This window comes from Cebus imitator, unplaced genomic scaffold, assembly GCF_001604975.1.
Source record: "Cebus imitator isolate Cc_AM_T3 unplaced genomic scaffold, Cebus_imitator-1.0 Scaffold6, whole genome shotgun sequence".
NCBI classification, from domain to species: Eukaryota; Metazoa; Chordata; class Mammalia; order Primates; family Cebidae; genus Cebus; species Cebus imitator.
In genome coordinates this window covers 12,609,518-12,635,993 of record NW_016107321.1, presented here as the reverse complement: position 1 = coordinate 12,635,993, position 26,476 = coordinate 12,609,518, and the positions used below count along the sequence as shown (strand labels likewise).

General features: G+C 37.7%; 1 protein-coding gene across 20 annotated transcripts in view; it reads right to left on the bottom strand.

Moving 5' to 3' along the window:
- Positions 1-26,476, bottom strand: part of SYNE1 (spectrin repeat containing nuclear envelope protein 1) — a 529,474-nt gene that overhangs the window by 35,584 nt on the left and 467,414 nt on the right. For 19 of the 20 annotated variants that reach the window (XM_017537464.2, XM_037742153.1, XM_037742143.1 and 16 more), the window contains 3 exons: positions 21,686-21,844; positions 17,956-18,122; positions 5,239-5,401 (listed from right to left, as the gene is read on the bottom strand). In XM_017537464.2, coding sequence (XP_017392953.1) covers positions 5,239-5,401; positions 17,956-18,122; positions 21,686-21,844 — 489 coding nt within the window. Of the gene's footprint in view, positions 1-5,238; positions 5,402-9,207; positions 9,984-17,955; positions 18,123-21,685; positions 21,845-26,476 lie in introns of those variants that run through there. The other variant, XM_037742165.1, reaches the window with a different exon arrangement.

The following is a 26,476-nucleotide window of genomic DNA, read 5'->3' as shown; positions in this document are numbered from 1 at the left end:
TTCAAGTGATTCTCCTGCCTCAGCCTCCCAAGTAGCGGGAATTACAGGTACCCACCATCATGCCTGGCTCATTTTTGTATTTTTGTAGAAACAGGGTTTCACCATGTTGGCCAGGCTAGTTTTGAACTTCTGACCTCAGGTGATCTGCCCACCACAGCCTTCCAAAGTGTTGGGATTACTTACAGTTGTGAGCCACCATGCCTGGCCGATTTGTATTATTTTTTTAAGCAGTTAATTCCACCATCATTAAAAGGTAACATGATTATCAATGGATGAACAAATAAAGAAAATGTGATATATATATATATATATATATATATACACAATGGAATATTATTTGGTCATAAAAAAGAATGAAATTATGTTGTTTGCAGCAACATGGATGGAACTGGAGGTCATTATGTTAAGTGAAATAAGCTGGGTACAGAAAGACAAATATCACACATTCTTACTTGTATGTGGGAGCTGAAAATTTGATTTCATGGAGGTAGGGAGAATGCCAGATAGCAGAGGCTAAGAAGAGTGTTTTGGGGCGATGACATGAGGTTGGTCAACAGATCCAAGCATACAGTTAGAGGGAATAAGTTTTAATGTTTGATAGAGTAGAATGACTAGAGCTAACAACAATCTACTGCATATTTCAAATCAGCTACATGAGGGAAACTGTAATGTTCCCAACACATAGAAATAATTAATAAATACCGGAGGTGACAGACACCCCAGATACCCCGACTTGATCATTACCCAGTCTACGCATGTAATAACATATTCTATGTACCCTGCAAATATGTGAAAACATTATTTAAGGGACTTAGGTGGTGTTGTACTCATTTTATTAATCCCCTTGTTCTTGGTTTATTAACACCCTTTTCAACATAATCCAATGCTTATAACATTATCTACATATTGTTTTTAAAATGGGTTTGAACATTAGTTTTTTAAAAAAATAATTTATTTCTTTTTATTTCTTTTTGAGACAGGGTCTTGCTCTGTCACCCAGGCTGGAGTGCAGGGGGATTACACCTCAATGCAGCCTCGAACTCCTGGCCTCAAGTGATCCTTCTGTGTTGGCCTTCCCAAGTGTTAGGATTACAGGTGTGAGCCACCACATTTGACCTATTTCTATATTTCTCAGTAATATATAACTTCTCTATTTCTAAGTAACATAGCTATTGCTTGATTTTTCCATTTTAGTAATTACTTTATGAATTCTTCTATAGTAGAGAAGAAATAAACTTCTATATGACTGAACTCTAATGACTGTTATGACTCAAGCTATGGTAATAATCATTGTTCTCATGATTTTAGTTACTTAACATTTTTTGCATTTGAGGAACAAAACATGCCATGGTTTTATTTCTTTTCTTACATAACTCATTTTCCTGGAATTAACAATCCCCCCTCTCTCTCTCAAATTTATAATGCTTGTTTCTATTATCTCTCTTATAGAACTAATAAAACTTCTTCCGGAGTGGTTAAGCCCATCAGATAATCTAGCCCCTCCTGGCTCCTCCTGGAAACATCCCTCCTATAGCACCCAGAGCCCCTGCTCCCATCTGGACAGGTGCTGGCTTGGCTGCAGTACAGCTGTCATCGGGGACTTCCCTGTACCTTCACTCTGGGAATTCCCTTTTTCTTCCTCCTGAGTTGAATAGCATTTTCCCTCTTGCTTTAGTGCATGTAGCATATGCAGCCTCTGTAGCATAGTAGCATGTAGCAGATATGTACTGTATTTTCCTCTCACTTTCGTGTATGTAGCATACCCTTCATTTGTTTCCTGAAAATGGGTACAGAGGAGGTAAAATATTTTATATTAAATGGCAAGGTATAGAGTTCTAAATTATAAATAATTTTTCTCAGCTTTCTGAAGGCAGAGCCATTGTCTTCCAGCTTCCAGTATTGTTCTAGAGAAGACAGATTTTATTACATCCTGGAAATCTTTAAGATCTCCTTATCCCTTGTGTTCTGCAATTTTACAGTGTGTTTTTGTTTGTTTGACATCTTCCTGGGCACTTATGTGGCCCTTATAATCTGTAAACGTATGTTTTTCATTTTGGATATACATATGAATATATATACACACACACATATATGTGTAATGTGTGTACACATGTTTAATCTCCCACAAAGTAAAACAAAAAGATTAAGATATGAAAAACAGGAGAGAAATACAGAAATAAACATGATAAAATTAAAAATAATGCAAAAGTTTCAAAATCCAATTCAGTTATTTCGTAAAAGTTCCCTCAAGAAAGAATAATAAAAATGGAGAGATTATCATAGTAGTAATGTAAAAACATATATATATTTAATAATAAATATATATTATTTAATAATGAATATTTTTAACATTAAATTATTTATTTAATAATATATATTATTTAATAATAAATGCATTTTTTTACATTACTACTATGATAATTTTCTTATCTCCATTTTCTTTACTCTTTTTTGGGGGGACTTTTACAAAATAACTGAATTGGATTTTGAAACTCTTGCATTATTGTTAATTTTATTATGTTTATTTGTATATTTCTCTCCTATTTTTCATATATTTATCTTTCTGTTTTAGTTTGTGGGAGATAGTCTCCACTCTGAAAGCTCTTTTTTAAAGATGGCATTATTTTATGAATGCAAAATCTCTCATTTCTGTGAGTTAGTTTGTTTTGTTTACATTTTCTTCCTCTCTCTACCATGTGTTTCTTCTACTTGTTCCTTTCTTTATTTCCCCCTGTTTATTTTGGTCTTTTCTCAATGGCAGAAACTTTCTTAAGTGGTGGGGATTCTTGCCTACCCACACATATTCAGGAATGAGTCAGCTATAGAAGCTGTGTATGCACCTAAGGTCCGTCAACCGGGAGGCTTCACTGTGGAGAGTTAGGCAGAAGTCTGGCCTTTTGCTGGGTTGCTTTGAGTATCACTAATTGAAGGTACTTTTTCTCTTGTCTGATCAGTTCTCCAGAAAGGATGCTCCATTATCCTGGCTAGGGTGTATGCCTAATTACGGACATAGTGGGAGCCAAGCTGGGGCAGTGGGGTGGGAGCCCTAACATTTGGTACTGAGCCCTTCACATCATCTCCCCATTTTTAACATAGTGACTCTAGCCTCCATGGTGTCCTGATCCCCAAGCTCAAAGCCCCTCTGGTTTGCCTTCTCCAGAGAGTAATTATCTGGCCTTCTGCCAGAGTAAAGGAAGCAGAGTTGCCTGGCTGCCTGGGCTTAGGAGGAATCTGCCAGTCTCAGCACACCTTATTCAGATTTTCAAGTAATCTTCCATTTTACAGCTCAGCAGACAAATCAACTTTCAGCTTCATCTGATCTCCACTTTCTGAGCCTTCCTGGAATTCCATGGAATTAATTAACTTTCTCTACCCTCCATCTATCCACTTTCCATCTTGCAAAATTGTGTTGGATGTCTGTCATCTCTCCCATTTTCTCTCCTGTTCTCTTTGCCACTGTGATTTTAACCTTTTCCATCTTTACTATCATTTTACTGGAGTTTTAGTAGTAGGTGGGGCTATAAGTACATATGATCAATTTGCCATATTTAACTATATTGTTGATTTTCAGACATTTGCAAAATTACAAGACTGGCCATTTGCATTTTTAACTCATCACTGTACACATCATTACCATGTTCTCGGGAAGAATCTGGGAAGCTAGATGCCAACCAGGATCCTACAATTCAATCATCAGAATCTCAAACATCAGCACCCATCAGAAAACTTTAATTTCATAAAAACTGAAAAATGTTTTGCTAACAAATTTTTTAAAAGCAATGTAATTTAGTATGTATTTCAAGATAGCAAGAAGAGAAGATTTTGAGTGTTGTCACTACAAAGAAATGATAAATGTTTAAAGTGATGGATATGGTGATCAAATTACCTCATTTTGTTTGATTATTACATTATGCAAATATGCATTGAAACATTACATTGTACCCCACACATACGTACAATTATGTATTCATTAGAAAGAACAATAATTTAATGATAATTTTAATATTTAAAAAACCTCAACACCCCAAACTGCATTTTAACACCTATTACATTGGCTTAAATAGCCTGCAAAATGAAGTAAGTACATAAACTATTTTATAAGATGTTAAAAATAGGACATATTTACATTTTATAGCATTTTAAATTTAAGCAACTTTGCTGCAATGATCTAAATGTAATGGAGAGGTACAGAGTATGGACAGAATATTCAAAGCAATCTAAAGGCATGGAGTAAAAATATTTCTAGTGGGGAATTTGCCATGTTTACTACTGCCAACTGGAGTCTGATATACTTAGAATAAATGAGGGGACCCAGCACAGTGGCTCACACCTGTAATCCCAGCACTTTGGGAGGCTGAGGCAGGGGGATCACTTGAGGTCAGGAGTTTGAGACCAGCCTGGCCAGCATGGTGAAGCCCTGTCTCTACTAAAAATATAAAAATTAGCCAGGCATGGTGCTGCATGCCTGACATCCCAGCCTCTCAGGAGGCTGAGGCATGAGAATCTCTTGAACCTGGGATGTGGAGATTGCAGTGAGCTGAGATCACACCACTGCATTCCAGCCTGGGTCATGGAGTGAGAGAGCGAGACTCCGTCTCGGGGGGAAAAAAAAAAAAGGATAAACGAGGGAGGGAATGTGAGTTAAAAATTTCTTCTGTATACCTTTTCTAGGATCATCCCTTTTTGTTTGTTGGGTTGTACACGGCCAGTGAGATGTCTATCTTTGCTACACATGTGAAGGTGGAATTACAGTGTATGATCTGCAGGTCATGCAATCAGTTTTGCAAAACTAAATTTTTCAACTTGAAAAATTCTAAGTATGCCTTGTAATCTTTCCCTAAACACTGTACACAGAAAAAAGTGGGGTGGGGGGGGCTCCTTTCATTCGTTTCTAAGTGTATGTTAATGGGCTAGGGCTAGTAACTCTCAAATAAGTAAACCAATCTGTTAGCACTGTTTTAGACACATAATTGCAACTCAACCTTACCTACCATCTTAGAAGGCTTCTTGGTAAACTGATGACACTAACTGTACAAGGGCACAAGCATCTCTGTAAGGCTGAACTCTGCAGCGGCATGGAACCTGTCTGCCCCAATCCTCTGTCTAGGCAAAGTACCCTTCCTTACCAGTCCTGCCTAGCTCCCTCCTGGCCTTTCATTGCCAGTCACCATCTCATGCTCCCCCCATCATTCTGGCCAGGAGGACAGATATTAATTCCATTTCAATTTTAAGTCTTACCTGCTGCTCATTAAGCTTTCTCTGTATTTCTTCTGAGTTACAGGAATCGTAGACTATCGGCTTGGCCAGCTCTGACTCGATGTGAGCAAGCCAGGTCCTCAGGATACTCATATTCTTATCAAGCTGCTGTACAGCCACCAGGGTCTCCTTCAGCTTCTTCACCCTGTGGGCAGAAAAGGGGGAACATCCCGCTTCAACGAGAAGCCCACTCATGTTTCCCGTGTGTGCTGAGGAGAACACTAGGCCTTACAATCTTTGTAGGCAGAGAGTTAGAAACTCGCGTGGAAGAGGACAAAAACAGAAGAAAAAGGAGGACAGAAATTAGAGCTGAATACGGACAATGGAACAAGGATGCAGAGGAGGCAGGGGTCCAGGGCAGAGGAGCAGAAACAGATAAATTAGTTTTGAACACAGTTTTCTTAGTGTGAGCAGAGCATGATCAGAAGTTTGGGAAGAACATGGGTAATATTTCTCAACTCCATTACTACCTACTTAGAGCAAAAATCAATTATTGAGTCCCTGTAAAGAGCCTGACATGGCTGAGTGTACATAGATTGCTCTAAAGAGAAAGGTCAAGGTAATAATAAGCATATGATCAATGATCTATTAGAGCCCTTATTTAAAAATTGCTGTTAGCTTTTGACTGTCTCACCTTTTGGTTCAGGAAATACGGCCACCTAATTGGCACTGCTCATAACAGACGTAAACAGCAGATGAGCAAAATGCTTCAAGCTGCTAGTGCGTGACCTTGGCTCAACTGAAGAGGTATCTATCTTTTTGAAAAAATGTCAAGAGCAACATGACTTGTAAGACATTGGGTTTGTGATAGATTTTAAGACAGGGGTCTGCAATAGAATGTTTTCAAAGGTTGACAACTTACACTTAGAGTCATCAGATATTCCCTGGTTTCACACAATCCACAGAGGGTGCTTTCAAACCACAGGTGCCAAATATTAGCCACCACCCCGAGGCGGTTCTGATACATTTCTCTGCTCAAGACTCACTGTTCTGAAGAAAATGTCTCATAATCAAAGTATTTTGAACATTTTGATTCATTTTTAGTTGTTTAAAATTGATATCACTTCCGTTTCAATTTCAATAAATCAATGTTTCTCTCTCAAGTGAAAATGTATTTGACAACATGATCGATTTTCCTTTTTGTCAATGTTCCTCAAAACATTGTCATATAAAGGCTTTTAAAGGATTTTCACTATGGTCAGCTATTAATAATATCTATATTTTAATAATTGTAATTAATAATACTTATTTTTGAATAACATTTTCAGTTTGTAAAAGCACTCTTCAGAGCATTACCTTTTATTGTTTTGAAAAATGTGTATTTAAAAAATTAAGTTCATGTTTCACAATATAGTCTATTGACAGAAAATGCAACTATGTTGCAATGTTTATCAGGACTTAAAATTCCACTTGAGATAAGATTTTCCTAATTAAATTTATAAATAAAAACTGTACCGTATCCCCCAGATGCTTCAAGGCATTGGCCTTGAACACTATTTCCAAGAACTTTTACATATAACCCACTCACATTTCTCTCATAGCTAAGGCCAAATTCATCTAGGCGTCAGTCAGTGAATGACAGTTTTATTATGGCTACTGGGTACCAAGCTCATGGAGTACATTTGACCAACCACAGCATGGACGTGGAATGTTACATGGCTCTGGCCATATATAGTGCCCCAGACTGAAAGAATAGTGTACCATCAATAAACCCACGGGAACAGGCCTGAAGAATGGCGCATAGCACCAAGAAGTCCGTACTGCTTTTACCTCTGTGGGAATGCCTTCTCAGCCACCTCTTCTACATGACCAGATTCTTGTCTTCAGATTTGGTAGGATCTGAACACTCACTAGGTTTGGGGATGGGGTTTGGTAGCAACCTCGTAACGTCGTTAGGGTTTTACTAGAGGCTGGAGTCCCTGTTTCCTTCCTACCTTATTTTAGCTCCCTGGTATTATTTATGCATGAATTGGTCTCCTCTATGGTAAGTTTCTTGGAAAGCTAGAAATGTGAATTTCCATATCTGGATATTTCCCTTCCCTAGCCATGTTAAATTCAGTGCTTTGCACGAAATTGGGTACTGTTTAAGTGGTTGCTAAACATTAATAATTAATATTCTAAATGAATTGTGTCTATTTAATTAACATGTTTTCATTTTAAAATTTTTATTTGATATTAAATGTGTATGAAGTTTTTCTTCTAGGTTCCACATTTGCCAATGTTCTATTTGTCAAATAATAAAATTCATTCATTTTCTTGGTTCAAAACTCACTTATAGATATGATCAAAGGATCCAAAGCACAAAAGGATGCAAGTAAACACTGTTCCACAGGCCAATCGACACTAGCAAAATAAATTACAGGATAGCTTTTGTAATACTGAATGAGTTCCAAGTCAGAGCGGTTAGTATGCAGTATGTCAAGGGCATCATGACATGGAAATGTGTGTTCATATAGTCCATTAGGGACAAGTTCCTCTTTCAAACAAATGTGTATATTTAGTAAAGTCAATGGGGGTGAACATTTAGGTGGTTCTTTTTCATTTTTAAAAAAGTATATTTTACTACAAATAGAAAAATACAGTGTGTGCGTGTGTGTGCCTGTGTGTGGGTGCGTGTGTCTGTGTGTGGGTGCGTGTGTGTGCACGCGCGTGCATGCTGGGGGGCAAGCAGATATGAGCCTACAGGACATGGGTATTAAATGTGCTATTTATTTGCAGGACAAGGATCACTATTTTCTAGGAGAAATGTCCCATATTTTTTTCTATTATTTCTTTAAAGATAATTTTTGGATAAAGTGTCACAATATTTTTATTTATCTATCATTATGAGGAGTCTGAGCAACATTCCTTTTGGTAAACATCCAGGATTATCATTCAAATTAGATACTTGCAGACGTCACATGTCTGGGTAAGTTTAGCAGCTTGATAAATCTGTAAGACCCTGCAGCTTATGGCTCTTTCACAGTCCAGTGTGTATTACAGGCATTTGGCCTTTCTTGAAAAGGATTCTACTATGAAATCCTATTGTCCAGCTTCTTAATGCTGAAACATGAATATATCTACAAACACACACATATATATATGTACTTACACATATACCCTTATAAATCTACATATATATTGGATTTATATTTCACTACTTTCCTTCAAAGTAATTTAGGATATCCATAACCCAAAACAAAAAAAAAGTCCAAATTCTAAATATAATAGAAAAAAAATTACCATCATGTAAATGCTATTCATTTGCAGAAATTCGTCTGAGGAATGATACAGTAAAAGGAAAACATTTTTTAAAAATTAAAAATAAAAATTCCTGTCATATTTTTATTCTAACTAAAAAAAAACATGAATGAATCATTTGTATAATGCCCTAAATTACTATTTTAGACATTAATTTGTATGCTTTGCACATATGTTTTATAAGCTTTATATTAGTGACTAAAACTTACTAACAAGCACAAACAAAAGCAACTTTCGCAAACACACAACATTTTCTAGAGCCCTGAAATATTTTTATTTAATGAAGGGAAAGCTTTCAACTACAAAGCTGTGAGCCAGCTAAGGCTAAATTTCAGTTTCATCAGAAGCCCATCCTTAAATAGCAGATGATGGACTAACTGGGTCTTTTTCTGGATCACCTTCCTGTGTCTCAGCCTTTCTATTCTAGCCATACTCCTTGTATGACGCTATGCACCGGAGACAAGTGGAATACCGAGTCATCATAAAGTCCATCAACCTTTTCATCCAGCTCTGCATGCCCAGTAGAGGTACTAGAAAACAAACCAGCAAATAACTCTTGGGAGTCCACATGGCCAGCTATCTCCCAGTGCCAATCATCTTCATGTAACGTTGGCAAAAACAGTTCTGGATGAAAGCCTCCAACATCTATCCTATAAACCCCACGTAACATGAAAGCTATGTACAATGGAAGAAACTCAAGAAGATGCCTGCCTTGTGACATCGCAGTTACAATCTGGGAGATCTGCGTCCACACAGCCGTCCTCTGCCATCCTCAGGGCACGCAGGTCCTCTGCCACCACCATGAAGCTTCCACTTGCAAAAGTTAGACTCTGCAGAGCAAAAGGCTAAATCCTGAGTGGGGACGAAAGTTTCCCCTTGTCTGTGTATAGAAGTATGAAAATGCTCACTCTAGACAAATGTTGTTAGTCTCTGCCCGATAACATGACACTGGGCAGTGACAAGTGGTCATGTTTCTAAATAAAACCTACATTCATTAACATGTGCCAGGCTTGATCTCCTGGAATGTAGGCCACGAGTGTAAGAAGGGGAAAAAGCTCAGTGTAATCTGTAAGGAGGAGGAAGCTACAGGTCTAAAGAAAGGACAGCAAAAACAACGCCGGCTGCAGGCACTGCTATTCTGTAAGGACAGTCAACTTTTCTTGCGGGCTGTTTGTTATGCTGGTAAGGCTATTTAAAGAAAACAAATCATCCCATTGCAAACAAACAAAATGTCCACAGGCACAGCAAATGGTAGCAGCAAAAGGAGTAACTTCTTTCTTTTTCGAGTTCAATGTGCCAGCTCGGGTAGCGTATACAAGAGTTTTCAGGATTGTTTGGGAAGGTGAGAAAGTACGTGCTCTTTGAGTAGACTATTTGAGCAGTGGATATTAGAATATTATCCAGTGAGCCCTAAAAGTAACTGAGCAACTTTTGTTGACCTAAAATATTAAAGAAACATTATTCTCCCCTTACATATGCAAAACTTTTGTCCTTTAAAAAGAATGATGTAAGATTACAAAAATAACATGTTTATTTTAAGACAATTGAAAAAAATACCTATTCATTTGCTTAAGGGGATTTCAGGTAACTCTTTTTCTTTTGTGAATTTCAAGAATTTTCAAAGTTTCTGCACTAAGCATATGATAATTTAGTAATTTATACTTTTATAGAAAATAAATCCCCCAATTTTTAATTCCTATAATTTAATAAAAAATGTCTAATGCTGACTGCTTTAGATCCTTTTGGGAATTAAAGACTACACAAAAATAAATATTAAATAAATAACGGATATTTGCTAAGTTCTTTCCAAAAAGGATGACATGATGATTTGTAACTAAAATAAAACAAAGCATTTGGTTCTGGTCATGTGAGTTGATTGGTTGATTGTTTTTAAAACAGAACACTAGAGGAAACACATTTCTTTATAAAATAAATACATCTGCCAACCTAGGCAACGAAGCGAAACCTCATCTCTAAAAAAAAAAAAAATCAGAAGATTATCCGGGCATGGTGGCATGCATCTGTAGTCCCAGGTACTGATGTGGGAGGAAAACTGCTTAAGGCCAGGAAGCTGAGGCTGCAGGGAGCCAAGGCTGTGCTGGTGCACTATAGCCTGGGTGACAGAGCAAGACCCCATCTCAAAAAAAAAAAAAAAGAAAGAAAACTGCAGTTTATATATGAAATATATTCTAGAAAACACAGTAAAGATATTGTACTGTGAATTCTTTTATAAAACAATCATTCTTCTTATATTAATATATTATTTTTAGTCATCAGCAATGAAAATATTTACACTTTGATTAAAGAAATATATTGGTTATGATTCCATCACTATAGGTAACTTTGTTTTTTTCTTGTGACTACCATTTTTAAAAACCTGAAATCTTTAAAATATTTTATTGTCATAATTTCCTTAATTTCTTTTCCCTTATTTAGTTTTCCTAATAGAGTTAAAAAATTTGAATTTTTTTCATGTTTATTATTGTTAGCATAATATATTTATTCCAATGAACTAAATATGAGGCAAGGCAAAGCTTTAAAGATATAATTATTGAAATAGCAAAAATGGCAATGTTCATTAATACAGAAAATCCTAGAAAATCATGGTATATTTATACTATGGAATACTCTGCAGGTTTCTAAAAGAACGAGACTGGCATAGATAGTGTTTTATAATATACACGGTCCTTTCCCTTGCATTTTATCATTGGAGATGTGACAGTTAGTTTCATTAACACTTTGAAAACAAGCAACCCGAGGCTCAGAGAAGTTATTCAGTGAGACTTGGGCTACACAGCAGGAACCAGGTGGACTAAACTCAGGCCCGCTGATTAGTTCTGTGCTGTTTCTGTGCTTACTACATCAATGCATTCTTGATCCTTGCCAGGCCCCTTCCGACCTCAACACCCTTAGGTAATACCAGCCATGAATTCCAAGAATTACATTTCCTTTGACCTTCAATGTGGGTAGAATACCCTTTAGACTGAAAGTCCTCCTGAGGACAACTGCTAGGAACATCACAAAGCCTTGCTTGCACTACATATGTGTTTTACCTCCTCGGACTTTGAACTCCCTCTGGGATGAGAGCTGACCTTTATTAAGCATAGTCTATGCTTAGTGGTTGATATGGTTTGGCTGTGTCACCACTCAAATCTCATTTTGAATTGTAGCTGCCATAATTCCCACATGTTGTAGAAGGGACCTGATGAGAGATAATTGAATCATGCAGGTTGTTTCCCCCAGATTGTTCTTGTGGTAGTGAATAAATCTCATAAGATTTGATGATTTTGTAAGGGGTTTCTCCTCTCACTTAACTTTCATTCTCTCTTGTCTGCCACCAGGTAAGATGCGCTTTTTGCATTCCACCATGATTGTGAGGCCTCCCCAGCCATGTGGAACTGTGAGTCCATTAAATCTCTTTTTCTTTATAAATTTCCCAGTCTTGAGTATGTCTTTATCAGCAGCTTGAAAACGGACTAATACAGTGGTTTACAGATCCTATCTCATGTAATACTTCCAATAATTCTTCTGAGCTAGCTACTATTATGATTTTCATTTTATACATATGGTAACCAAGGTGCTGAGAACATAAGAAAGTTGATGAAGCAAAAGCATGCTATGACTCAGGCAGCTGAAGCCTGAAGTCAATGCTCTGCTTTGTGTATGCTCTCATTTGTGTGCATGCACGTTTCATCCTATGGCTTAGATTTGAGAAAATCAACAAATACTGGAGTGACTGCTATGTGCAAAGAACAAGGTCAGGAGCTGGGATTACTATAGTGATCAAACTTACATTTTAGTAGAGAAACAGGCTTAAAATGACTGATCACACAAGATTTCACATGGTTGAGGGAAATGCTATGAAGGAGAAGCCTACTGAGCAGGCGAGAAGAATCTGAGCTAATCTGAAGAGAAGGAAAAACATGAAGAACAATCAGAAGGTGGCCAGACCAGGAGTGGGCAGGAGAAGACCCAGGAAGAGAGAGTAGAGAACAGAAGGGGGAGGCCCTAAGTGAGGAACCCTTGTGTACTTGCATTATGACACTTATTTGGTTAGGGACCATTTTCTTTCTCATCTTTAGATCCCTAGAGCAGGCCACCTGTCTTGGTAAATAAAATTTTGTTGGATCACGGCCATGGTGTTCTATTTACAGATTTTCTATGGCTGCTTTCGTTCTATAATAACATGCTAATACCAATAGAGACTATTTGGCCCGCAAAACTAAAAATATTTACTATCTGGTCCTCCATGGAAAACATCTGCCAACCTTTGCCCTATAGCAAGAAGCACAATACTTTATATATAGTAGACATTCAATAGTTTTTAAAAAATTATTTGTTTTTATGTGTACAAAATGTTGAGACAATTATAATAAATTTAGAGATTAAAAACCACCAGCCACAAAAGACCACATATTGTATGATCTGTGTATGCGAACTATTCAGAACAGGTAAACATGTAGACACAGAAAGTAGATTAGTGGTTTCCTAGGACTGGGAGAAGTGGGGAAAGAAGAAGAGGAAAAAAAAAGAGTGACAGCTAATGGGTAACTTTTTCTTTGGGAGTGATGAAGGTGTTTTGAAATTGATTGGGGTAATAGATGCACAGCTTTATAAATATGCTAAAAGTACTGAATCACATGCTTTAGATAGATGAGTTATATGGCATGTGGATTACATCCCAAAAAAGCCGCTATTGAAAAAACAAAAAGGTTAGGGCCAAATAACTACAGTGTGCTTTTGCTTTTGTGACGGGGATTTAGGTTTAGTAGAGGGAAAAAGAACTTGTTCTATTTGAATGTCCAGTTTCCTCCTTCCCTGCCCCCAAATCATCACAACAGAGCAAACAAGTTGAATTTGACCTTCCTAGAGGGTAAGATGAGAAATGTTACGTAATTCTTATCTATGATAAGAAGCATTGAACAATTAAAACTAAAAGACAGATTTTCTTTTGGTTCTGAGCTCTAGAGAAATTGCCCGGATTGATTGACAAAATGAGAACCAGTATTCTTAAAGGCAGTTTTATAGGAATTAGAGTGATGCTTCACCAATGGCAGTTTTTATGTTGACTTTTAATAAAAGCCAAGGGCTTAGAAGTACTTTTAATTATCTGGCCACTGCTGAACAACAGAACTTTCTGAAATGGTAACAATGTTCTGCATTGTACAGGGTCCAATAATGTAGCCACTAGTCTCACGCAGTTACTGACCACTTAAAATGTGGCCAGTGCAACTGACCGTAATTAAAATTAAGGAGTAATTTAATTTTATTCCATTTCAGTTAATTTAAATATCGTGTAATTTAAACTGCCACCTGTAGCTAGTGACTGCTGCATTACACAGAGTAGGTAGAGAAAGCATGGAAAGGGTACTAGAACATTATCCACTGAGCCCTAAAAGTAACTAAGCAACTTTTGTTGCCCTAAAAAACTGACAATGCTTGACAACACAATTTAAAAACTTAAGGAAAAAGCACATCTATTTTGTACTCAGAGTAATCTAAGCTAATCTAATGGTGCCGTCAAATTTTCTCTAAATTATGTGTTCTATTTTTATGTAATAAGTTTGTTATCAGTGAATCTTTTTCTTTTTTTTAATATCCCTCCCCAACTCCTCACCCCTGCACTGACCCTCCCCTAGTTCCCCCCTCAACAGACCTCAGTGTGTGATGCTCCCCTCCCTGTGTCCATGTGCTCTCGTTGTTCAACACCCGCCTATGAGTGAGAACATTTTTTGCTTCTGTGATTGAATACCAGAAGACATAGTTCATGTTTCTATTAGCTGAGATGTTCACCTGAAAATATTACCATCCTCCAAAAGAACTTCTCTATTCCCAAAAGAGCACCAAGAATTGTCAAAAGGCATACACTGAGTTATATTTTGTTTTAGTGCATCAGTGCTGGAAGAGAGAAGAGTGGTGAATGGACTGAAAGAAGAAACCTAATACTTCAGCTGGCAGCTCACAGTTGAGGATGGGAGCAGGAGTCATGCATCCACTATGTGCACTATTGAAGCACCAACAAGAAAATGAAATGCAGATGTAACGGCCGGGTGTCTTTCAGGAGAGGCTGCAAGGGAGAATGCGACTCTAACGTGGTGTTAAACTCCAGGACGGCTCAGTGATCAGTGTCTCATCTAGTCTAATTTGGAAGGAGTCGATTAGAAACAAGCAACATATACAAACATCTCCTGTGAAATTGTATCTGGGTATGCTGAGGCTCTATGTAAGAGGAAACTAACATTAGTATTATATAAGTGCCTATAGTGAGAAACATGTAATTGATTCAAGTTTATTAATATGTCTTTTGGGAAAGTAAACAATTAACATCTAGAAAATTATCCACTGAACAGTCAGACGAAATACAAAATACGTTCTAAATAAATGCAAGTTCATGGAGAAAGCAGCAAATTCATTTACTGTAATGTTGGCTAATAGTTGGACATACACTAAGTTAGCTGCTTACAACTAGATTACATTAAATCTGATTTAAAATATCTTTGAAAAAGTGCATCCTTACTCTCCATATCATTGAGCCACTTGAAGCAAAAAAATAATATTAACTAGTTTAACTGGATTATGTGAACATGTCAATCAATCCATGAGTCATAATTTGACAAAAAACTCCCCGGAGGATGTTTCCCAAACAGGTAGTTTCCCTAAGAAGGATATTTATAGCTCGAAGGACTTCAATTTCTCCTTCTGAAACAAGATTTTGTTATCATTTTAGTGAGTGAGAAGTGGACTGAACACAGCACTGAGATTTTTAAAACATAGGTTTGTGGAAACTCCTAGACCAATTTAAGCCAAAATGTTCTTTCCATCTCTTTATAGTGCCCTTCCCAGAGCTCCTACTTATCTCATTGTTTCACTCCATTCCCATCCTGAACTTCTCAAAGAAGTTCTCCTTCAGCTCTGTCATTTTATCTCAACTCTCATAGTCACTGTCACATTGTAAGTACTTTACAAAAAAACTGGGAAATCAGATTATCAAGATCAAAAACTGAACTTATCTTCCATTTAACAGTCTTCTCCCTAACAGGGAAGCAAGTCACCAACTTGAGAGACAGGAGGGCACAGCACTCCAGGACATGGGCTTTGGGGTGTGAGCACAGGCTGTGCCATGCAATATGTGCGTGATGATGGACAAGCCTCAGCCTCAGCCCCTGCATTTGTAAAATGGGTATAATGATAAGGCCACCTCAAAGGACATTGTGAACAACACATGAAAAGATGCATATGAAACCTGTAGCATGGTTATTGGAACCTGCAAAGTGTTCAATAAATGTTAGCTATATCAGTGCTATGGCTAAACATTTAAAAAGTTGAGGCCATGCGTGATAGCTCACACCTGTAATCCCAGCAATTTGGGAAGCCAAGAGGGGTGGCTCTCACCTGAGGTCAGGAGTTCGAGACCAGCCTGGCTAACATGGTGAAACCCCATCTCTGCTAAAAGTACAAAAATTAGCCAGGTATGGTGGTGTATGCCTGTAGTCCCAGTGACTTAGGATGCTAAGGCAGGAGAATTGCTTGTATCTGGGAAGCAGAGGTGGCAGAGCTAAGGCCATGGCACTGCACTCCAGCCTGGGCAACAGAGTGAGACTCCATCTCAAAAATAAACACATACATACATACATACATAAAAAGTTGATATACATTTATTCCATTTTTGTTTAATTGCCACTAAAATAAATGATAATATCACTTTCTTGAGTCAGACACTTTTTGATAACTTTCTTATAAAAAAAGAAATAAATGAAATGTTTTCAAAATCAGCATACAGAATTGTGGTGCCTATATGCGGTTTTGGTGGGACATGGTATGCACAGGGCATTGTTTAATGTCCACTTTTATGCAGCATGCTAAGGAAAGAAACCCAGATTTTAAAAGTGTATTGTAGGATAGACCCCAAATGGCACCATTTGTAACATTTCAACTCTCCTAATTGCCATGAAGAAGGTTCACTCAACTATTCATGTCTTCACTCATTTATGCATTGAAGTATTCATTGAGCCCATATTTAGGCACTGTTCTTGGTGCTGATGATATAGAGTGAATAAAATGGAGAAAGTTTCCTGACCTCAGGGTGCCTAAGTTCAAACATGAAGCCAAATTCACCTAAAATAAAGCATCTCCTTTTCATATTAATAGCATAAAGCATTTTATAACATATGACATCATTAATATTAGACTTTTATATTGCTAGTAAATACCCTCACCTATTTTTCTTTTTTGAGACAGAGTCTCACTCTGTTGCCCAGGCTGGAGTGCAGTGGCACTGTCTCAGCTCACTGCAACCTCCGCCTACTAGGTTCAAGCAATTCTGCCTCAGCCTCCTGAGTAGCTGGGATTACAGGTGCATGCCACCACAACTTGATAATTTTGTGTATGTATGTATATATACATATATATATATATATATATTTTTTTTTTTGTAGAGACATATTTTATCATGTTGGCCAGGCTGGTCTCAAACTCCTGACCTCATGATCTGCCCACCTTGGCCTCTCAAAGTGCTGGGATTACAGGCATAGGCCACTATGCCTAGCCTATTTTTTTTTTTTTTTTTTTTTTTTTGAGACGGAGTTTCACTCACGTTACCCAGGCTGGAGTGCAATGGCGCGATCTCGGCTCACCGCAACCTCCACCTCCTGGGTTCAGGCAATTCTCCTGCCTCAGCCTCCTGAGTAGCTGGGATTACAGGCATGCACCACCATGCCCAGCTAATTTTTTTGTATTTTTAGTAGAGACGGGGTTTCACCATGTTGACCAGGATGGTCTCCATCTCTTGACCTCATGATCCACCCGCCTCGGCCTCCCACAGTGCTGGGATTACAGGCTTGAGCCACCGCGCCCGGCCCTATTTTTCTTTTTGACTTTCATTTCTCTTACCCAACGCCGACCTTCTGCAACAGAAACTGAATATAATGTTCCTCTTAGGTATGAGGCAAACGCTTATAGTTATAGCACTAATGCTAAACACAAAATTACTATAATGCAGCAGCTGATTTTTACAACTGAGCAGAGTGGCAAGAATCAGATTTAGTTCCACAACTTGCTAACTAAAAATATGGCAGGGATTTAGCAATTTTTTTTTTTTTTTTTGCTACTTTAGACAAAAATACTGGTGGTCAGCAGTTTCTCTTTCTTTCTGATAGGAGTTTGAATACCCATGAAGCCCTAAAATAAAGAGTTTTTTCTCAGGAGTGAATTTTGTTTGGATATAACTCTTTCTCTCTTTCTCACAGCTACATAAAAACAACACAAGATTTATAAAATAAGAGGAGAATTTTCAAGGTAATGAAAGTGTCAACTAAGAGAAGAGCATGAACAGTATTCAAAATGGTGAGATAACCCAGGAAGAGAGAGTAATTTATTGGATTATCTTCAACTGATGAAAGGCAGACTGAAAGGCTTTAAAATGCTTCCCACACATGTCCTATTGACTCGGGTCCTCTTTACCTGGCTGCAATGAGGTCCAGGAGATGCTGCCACCGGTCGTTGACCTTTCCCAGCTTGTACTCAATCTCAGAGGCTTTGCTTTCATGGCTGGCTTTAGCAAGTCGTTCTCCCATTTGTTGGAGCTGTATTTTGTTCTCTTGAGCAATAGCAATTTCCTCTTGATAATCCTGTGTAATAAATAGCAATCACAGAGGTCAGAAAGCATATTCTTAATGCATCCAGGCTGGCTCTACTAGAAACATGATAATTACTGTTTTCTACTACTTGGAAATAGTTCTAGCATAGGAATACCATGTGAACATCAGCCCATGTATACAAGAAGTAGTAGTATCTATTATTTTTGGTATGTATCCAGAGTTGGGATTAAATTTTTATATAGATGTTTTCAAAATAAACAGGGTGCTGCTTCCTATTTACTTGAAATACGTATTAAAAATCAAAAAAAGACAGATATAAAAGGTAAAAATTAAGAGATTTTAACACTGGGAAACTATACTTTATTTCTCTCATCACTATCCTGATGTTAGAATTCTCATACAAATCGTTGCCGAGAGGCTTATCACACACATACATACATATGCAATTGATATATATGTACATATGTAAATGTGAATATGTGTGTGTGTGTGTGTCACTTGTTATTTGTGCAGAATATTTTAAAAGAGTTCCTTCATTTAAAAAAGATATCCTCTATACAATGTCAATATTTTGCAACAAATAAATCAATGATAAATTAACTTTCAATAATAATAACTATTAATTTTAGAGAATCAATGGGCCTCAAAACCTTCTTGATTTACTCACTTTCTGTGCTAGCCTCTCTTAGATTGTTTGGGTTAAAAAGGACAGACTTGGCCAGGCGTGGTGGCTTATGTCTGTAATCTCAGCACTTTGGGAGGTCAAGGCAGGCGGATCACAAGGTCAGAAGTTTGAGACCAGCCTGGTCAATATGGTGAAACCCCGTCTCTGCTAAAGATACAAAAATCATCTGGGCACGGTGGTGGGAGCCTGTAATTCCAACTACTTGGGAGGCTGAGGCAGAAGAATTGCTTGAACCCAGGAGGTGGAGGTTGCAGTGAGCCAAGATCGTGCCACAGCACTCCAGCCTGGGCAACAAAGTGAGACTCCATATCAAAAAACAAACAAAACAAACAAACAAAACACCAGACTTCTTGTGGACTATTTGCAAAAGGTAAGCACAAAATGCTATAACTTAAGTGACGATGAAAGAACAGTCTCTCCCTGCCACCAGCACTGCTATCCCTAATGACCCTCTTACTCTCTTGCCACAGTGACAGGTTCCAGTCTTTAGGATCAACTTTTTAATTTTTGGCTTAAGCACCTGTTATACAAGAAATAGTTTCTCAGCAAATAATATATGAAGACAGGCATTATATGAGCATGAACATTTTGACCTTCTCTTGCTGTAAAGTTAGTGTGGGAACAGAGCTATGCTTCCAAGTCATTCACCTAAGCCGAAGGGCCCCTGAGGAATGGTAGGAACCAACAACATTTTATTCCATTCCAGTGCTGACTGCAGTTCTCATGCCCACACCTCCACCCACCCACCTTCTTATGTTATTTCAAAACAGTGGGATTCAAAGACCAATACGCTGAATCCATTTATTAACATTATAATGTTTCAGCACACGTTTGAGATGATTTTATCGAGTAGTGTTTCTTTCAAGGGAATTACTTCAAGACTTAAAGGGCATTTATAGTAAAATAATCCTCTTGGGTTGTCTTTAAAATCAAACTGTTTTTGAGCGTTAATAGCAACAGACACTAATATCTTGGCTTCCATTGTTTTTTTATGAATTGCCTTTTTCTTTTTTTCTTTTTCCTTCATCTTATTAGCATTTTCCACTTGACAACTACCTTCTTCTATGCTGTCAAAATTACCAAACCTTGATGCTATTTTCTTTTACAAGAGACACTAGAAAGAGAAAAACCCATAAGACCTTTAAAAAAATCCCGTGAGTTATCAACATACAAGGTAGTATAGTTAATATTTTAAATAGTGTTTCTAACATTGTGCCAAGTAATGTGATAAAATTATCTGTATGAAAAGCTAAAATTTTTCTAAATTTTAAGTTATAGATTATTTAAGAAATGCTTTTCCCCACACTCTCAAAATATACATCCTAAATTTCATAATGAAAAGTAATGAGAATAGAGACAAACTTAATCAAAGTTTATTCTATAGCAAGTTTTACTCTACTACCTATGGGGCATTAATCATGCACTTACAGCATTCTCTGATGCCCAACAACTTGGAATGTGCAACCACGAGCAGATGCTAAAATGAAATGTGTATCATCTCAGCCAAGAGTTTTAAGGTTTACAATATCATATAAACAAATGCTTACCCATTTGGATTTATCCAATGGATAAACAAATTGGATAAACAAATGCTTATCTAATGGCAAATCATAATGGATTTGCCATTTTCTGTAACATCATTAATACCACACGTTGGCTTTGGATGTTTTATTTTTCTCTCTATGTGTGCATAAGGATAAAAATAATTTTTCTTAATAACCATTTATATTTCTTTTCAGAATAAATGAAGTTATTATTTGCTAATGCAGTAAATACTGGCTGTGTGCTTATCAGAGGTTAGGCAGTGCTTCAGGTGCAGGGGATATAGCAATGAACAAAACAGACAAAACCCATGCTCCCGTAAAGCTCACAGATCAGCGTGGTCTCCATCTGGACAATGAATAAGTAAATACAAAAAGTACATTGTTCATTAGATGGTGATATGTACTAATGAGAAGCAAATTAAAATAACAATAAAATTACTGTTCATGAGCACTGTGGGAATGCTGAAATCATAAAAAAAAATTTTTTTTTTTTGAGACAGAGTCTCACTCTGTCACCCAGGATGGAATGCAGTGGCACAATCTCAGCCCATAGCAACGTCCACCTCCTGGGTTCAAGCAATTCTCTTGCCTCAGCCCCCTGAGTAGCCAGTACTACCAGCACACACCACCATGCCCAGCTAATGTTTTGTAGTTTTAGTAGAAACGGGGTTTCACTGTGTTGGTCAGGATGGTCTCAAACTCCTGACCTCCAGAGATCTCCCCACCTTGCCTCCCAAAATGCTGGGATTACAGGCATGAGCCACCACGCCTGGCCAAAATCATAAAAAATTTTTAAATGCTAGAAAATTTGATCAGCTTTATGTAGGCATCAGAAGTGTTTTAGATCCCAATTAATATATAAAATAATCTGATAAGATATATACACCCTGAAAATAATATGAAGCCAAAATTATCAGGAAACTCTTAATTCTTATCTATGGTCTATACATCATACTTTAGGGAAAAAAATGTCAATTCAATTTATTCTAAGAATTTTTTCTTTCAGTTTCTCTCTAGTGACTTTTCCTCTTTAAAAACAAACACACACAAAAAAAAAAAAAAAAAAAAAAGGAAAGAAAAGTAATACATATAAATGGTTCCTACTGGACAAGTAGTTAAAACCCCCAAATACTGAACATTTTCAGTAGATACTCTATTTCATCACAAATTGCAAGTATTCTATATATTTTGTGTGTAAAGCAGGCCTTTTCATGCAAGTTTATCTTATATTAAAAAGAGAAAATGTTTAAAATACAGTGCTCCTTTGACAGGAAAGTAATTATGAGTAAAGTCACCTTCTGTACCTGTGAAAAGTACCTAAGCTTTGTGAAGAATGAAAAGCCGAGTAGTCATGCATTCCATACCTTCTTGAGCTTCTCTATCATCTCTTCAATGAGAATGTCTCCATTCTGGGAAACCTTGCTTTCCATTTGAGTCAACCACTCACAGAGTTCCTTGTTCTTTTCACTGAAGATTGCCCATTCATTCAATTTTTCACTTATTTGCTGCCGCCTTAAGGAGAGCTGAAAAGTTTAAAATGGGAGAATATGCAAAATGATTATCAGAGAGGAGCTCACTCCACAAGAAAAATAGCAAATAAACTAGGACCAAAAGGAATGATAGTCATACATCTTTTTAATCCACTGTTTCCTGAAGTCCAGGATTTGGTATTATACAAGTGGGAGACACTGAAACTTCTAGTTCTTTCTTAAAGATTCACAAGCACATGAGCTTATTAAAGCTTCTAGATAATGCAACTTTGCACAATTGGTTCAGGACAGATAGGATACATGATGAGTGAATGTGCTTTCACTAAAAAAGAAGGAAGAAATGGAAAAGAACAGAGAAAGAAGAAAAGACAGAAAGTAAAAGAGGAATGAATAAAGAAGGGAGGAAAAAGAAAAAAGGAAAGATAGAAAAAAGAATAGAAAGATGAAAGAAGAAAAGAGTAAAAATAGGGAAAGAAGAAAAAAAGGAAGAAAAGAAGGAAAGGAAAAATGAGCCTCAGGTATCTAGAGTGTGGGAGAGGGCGGTGCCAAAGCAAAGCGGCCTGAAGTGGAGGCAGGCATCCCGAGGCTCAGCTCCATACTGACACATTGACTTCAGGCAAGTTCTTCTCTGCAGTTTTCATTTCTATTTATTTATTTTTGTTTATTTTCCTTCTTTTTCTTGCATGATAGCTTTATTAAGATATATTTCACATACCATACAATCGCCTGTTTAAACATGTACAATTCAGTGCTTTTTAGTATATGAACAGCTTCTGTATAATCATCACCACATTCAATTTTAGAATAATTTCATCATTCCAAAAAACGGCCAGGTGCAGTGGCTCACTCCTGTAATTCCAACACTTTGGGACGCCAAGGCGAGTGGATCACTAGAGGTCAGGAGTTCGAAACCAGCGTGGCCAACATGGTGAAACTCCGTCTCTATTAAAAATACAAAAAGTAGCCAGGCATGGTGGCCCATGCCTGTAATCTCAGCTACTTGGGAAGCTGAGGCAGGAGAATCACTTGAGCCCAGGAGGCAGAGGTTGCAGTGAGCCAAGATCGTGCCATTGTGTTCCAGCCTGGATGACACAGCAAGACTCCACCTCAAACAACCACCACCACCACCACAACAAAAACCTTGTAGCCATCAGCAGTTACTCTCCTGCTGCTTCTCACTCACCTCCCAGCAATCTAATCTCCCTTCTGTCCCTGTGGATTTGCCTATTCTGGACATTTCATATACATGGAATCATGCAACATGTAATCTTATATGACTGGCTTCTTTCACTCAGAATATTTTAAAGAATCATCTATATTGTAGCATGTATCAATACTTCATTCTTTTTACTGCAGACTATATTCCATTATATGAATATACCAGATTGTGTTTATTAACTCATCTTATTTGGGTTGTTTCCACTTTTTGCCTATTATGAACAATGCCGTTAAAAACATTTGCGTGCAAGTGTTTGTATGAACACACGTTTCATTTCTCTTAGGTATTTATCTAGTAGAATTTCTCAGTCATATGGTTAACACTACAGATTGTTGTCCAAAGTGGCTGCCCATTTCACATTCCCACCAGCAGCAGGATTCCAATTTCTCTACATCCTCACCAACACTTTTGATGATAGCCATCCTAGTGGGTGTGAGGTGCTATCTGATGATGGTTTTGATGTGCATTTGCCTAAAGGCTAATAACACTGAGACCCTTCACATTTCTTGGCCAATTGTATATGTCCTTCAGAGAATTATCTACTCAAATCCTTTGCCTTCTTTTTAATTAGCTTGCCTTTTTATTAAGGAGTTCTGAGAGTTCCTTACACATTACATATACAATGGGCTTGTTCTCTTATCTCTAGGTCTAGAATTATCCTTTCCAGAATTCTAAAATTTTCTTATTTCATAATATAATATTCTTATGTTCACAGTGCTGATTGAAATGCTAAGAAATGTTTCTAGTTGAACAAAACTACATGTTAGCAAAACACAAACGAGTTGGTAAGAAGGTTTGAAGATGTTCTTCCACAGTCTTGTTCATAATGCAAGCTATTCCACTATTGGTTTCATTGCATTAAACATGTCCCTACTGATTTTATGTTACCCCCAACATTTTATTACAAAACATTTCTGACACAGAAAAGCTGAAAGAATTGTATGGTAACCACTCATGATGAACTCAAACTGTTAACATTTTGCTATACTTTGCTTTAAGACATATTCTTTCCTTAATATATTTACTTTTTTTTTTTTTTTTTTTAAAGACAAAGTCTCGCTCTGTCACCCAGGCTGGAGTGCAATGGTGCAATCTCAGCTCACTGCAACCTCTGCCTCCGGGTTCAAGTGATTCTCCTGCCTCAGCCTCCCAAGTAGCTCGCATTACAGATGCCCACCACCATGCCCAGCTAATTTTTGTATTTTTTGTAGAGATAGGGTTTCACCAGTTTGGCCAGGCTGGTCTTGAACTCCCGACCTCAGGTGATCCACCTGCCTTGGCTTCCCAAAGTGCTGGGATTACAGGTGTGAGCCACAATGCCCAGCCAATACATTTACATTTACTTTTTACATATTTCAAACAAATTTCCTTTTTAAAATGAAAATGAAAATATTTCTAAGGTATTATACATTTTCTAGTTATCAATTCTGCCTAGGGTTGGCTCTGTTAAGGATTAGACAGACAACACAAACCTAAATATCTGTAATTCTACATCCATGTAAATGAGTCCAGGATCCCAGTATATATATCCCAAGGCCAGCCTTAGGCATAGTGAGTTGCCTAGAGAGTAAGCCCCATAATCTACCATACATTTTGAAAGGCTACCATGAGAAATTTATTCTTTTGATTTAATTATGATCTTTTAACATAAAAGTTTTCTGGGTTGGGTGCCACTGGTGAATCTACTATTTCCCCATTAGTAGAATTCAGTTTCTTATTGAGGGTTTTGGAGGCAGAATAATACAGAACAGTCAAAGGGGAGTGAACTCACTTGGGGTAGGTCCTACAGAAATGGAAAAAGCTAAGAAAACACAGATTTAAAAGTTTTGGAGACAAACTTTGCCACTTTCCACTGTACCCAAAACAGCATTGAAGAATATAATCCTTCCAGTACCCCTTCCCCCTCCAGCTCTGACAGCTGCATGCACTCTGATCTTCTGCTGGGTCACTCAGATAGTGAACTCTTTAGTGAAAATGGCCTTTTCCCTTTCATTGACAAGGCAGAAGATTCAGTAGTCTGGCTGGTAGTTAAAATCCTGGTTCAATTGATGGCAAAACTGAAATTATATTTTCATTATTTGTCCAGCCCAAAGTAACCATTTTCTAAGAATTGAGGCCAGGTGTGGTGTCCCACACCTGCAACCCCAGCACTTTGGGAGACCAAGATGGGCAGATTGCTGGAGGTCAGGAGTTCAAGACCAGCCTGGCCGACACAGTGAAATCCCGTCTCTACTAAAAATACAAAAATTAGCCAGACGTGGTGGCAGGTGCCTGTAATCCCAGCTGCTCAGGAGGCTGAGGCAGGAGAGTTGCTTGAACCCAGTAGGCAGAGGTTGCAGTGAGCCGAGATTGCACCACTGCACTCCAGCCTGGGCAGCAGAGTGAGAAAAAAAAAAAAAATAGAAACCCTTGCCCTTCAGACTGAAGATGAACAAATAACTCCTCACTTACACTTCTCCCAAATCTTTGCCATAAGCCAAGAATGAACTCTAGGTCTTTACTCACAAATATCTGCAGGGAGGATGGTCACATAATAGAAAAATATTACCTATGACTTTCATAGGCAGGTATTGTTATCTCTATTCCAAAGACAAAGAATGTGACAGCTGAACAAATTTAGGGCACTTGTATAGAGTCAGTTCAAGATAAGACCAGCAAAGCTTGAGTTTTTGATATGAGGTGCAAATATGATTAAATATCCAGATGCAGCTGAGATTCAAAAATAGTTCATCCATCACCACCAATTGGATGACCAGGACACGGTCCCTCATTTTCTCTACTACTTACTCCTTTCATTTAGGAATTAATCTTAAGTTTGCTCCAAAAATCCATTAAACAAATGTTTACTGTCTGTAGTAAACAAGTGTCTCTATGTGCCCAGCCCTGTCCTATCAATATGGTGATACTATATAAACAAAGGAGTAATTTAAAAAATTGGCTGATATGGCCTAGTGTGGCTCACACCTATAATCCCAGCACGGTGGGAGACTGAGGCGGATGGATCACCTGAGGTCAGGAGTTTGAGACCAGCCTGCCCAACATGGTGAAACCACATCTAAAAACTACAAAATTAGCCAGGTGTGGTGGCCGACGCCTGAAATCCCAGCTACTCAGGAGGCTGAGGCAGGAGAATTGCTTGAACCTGGGAAGCACAAGTTGCCATGAGCCGAGATCCTACCACTGTACTTCAGCCTGGACAACAACAGTGAAACTCTGTCTCAAAAAAACAAAACAAAAAAGAAATTAGCTGATACATACTAAAGACCTCGCAACAGCTGGCCATTCCCATGCTGCTACTGCTGCTGCTGTTGCTACTAGAGCTATTATACATGGCTACAGGGCATCACTTAAGTTTTAAATTGTTTTTCCTCCCTTGAAACTCATTAATTCAATATCTCCACTAAGCAGCTGGAATATATATATATATATATATATATATATATATA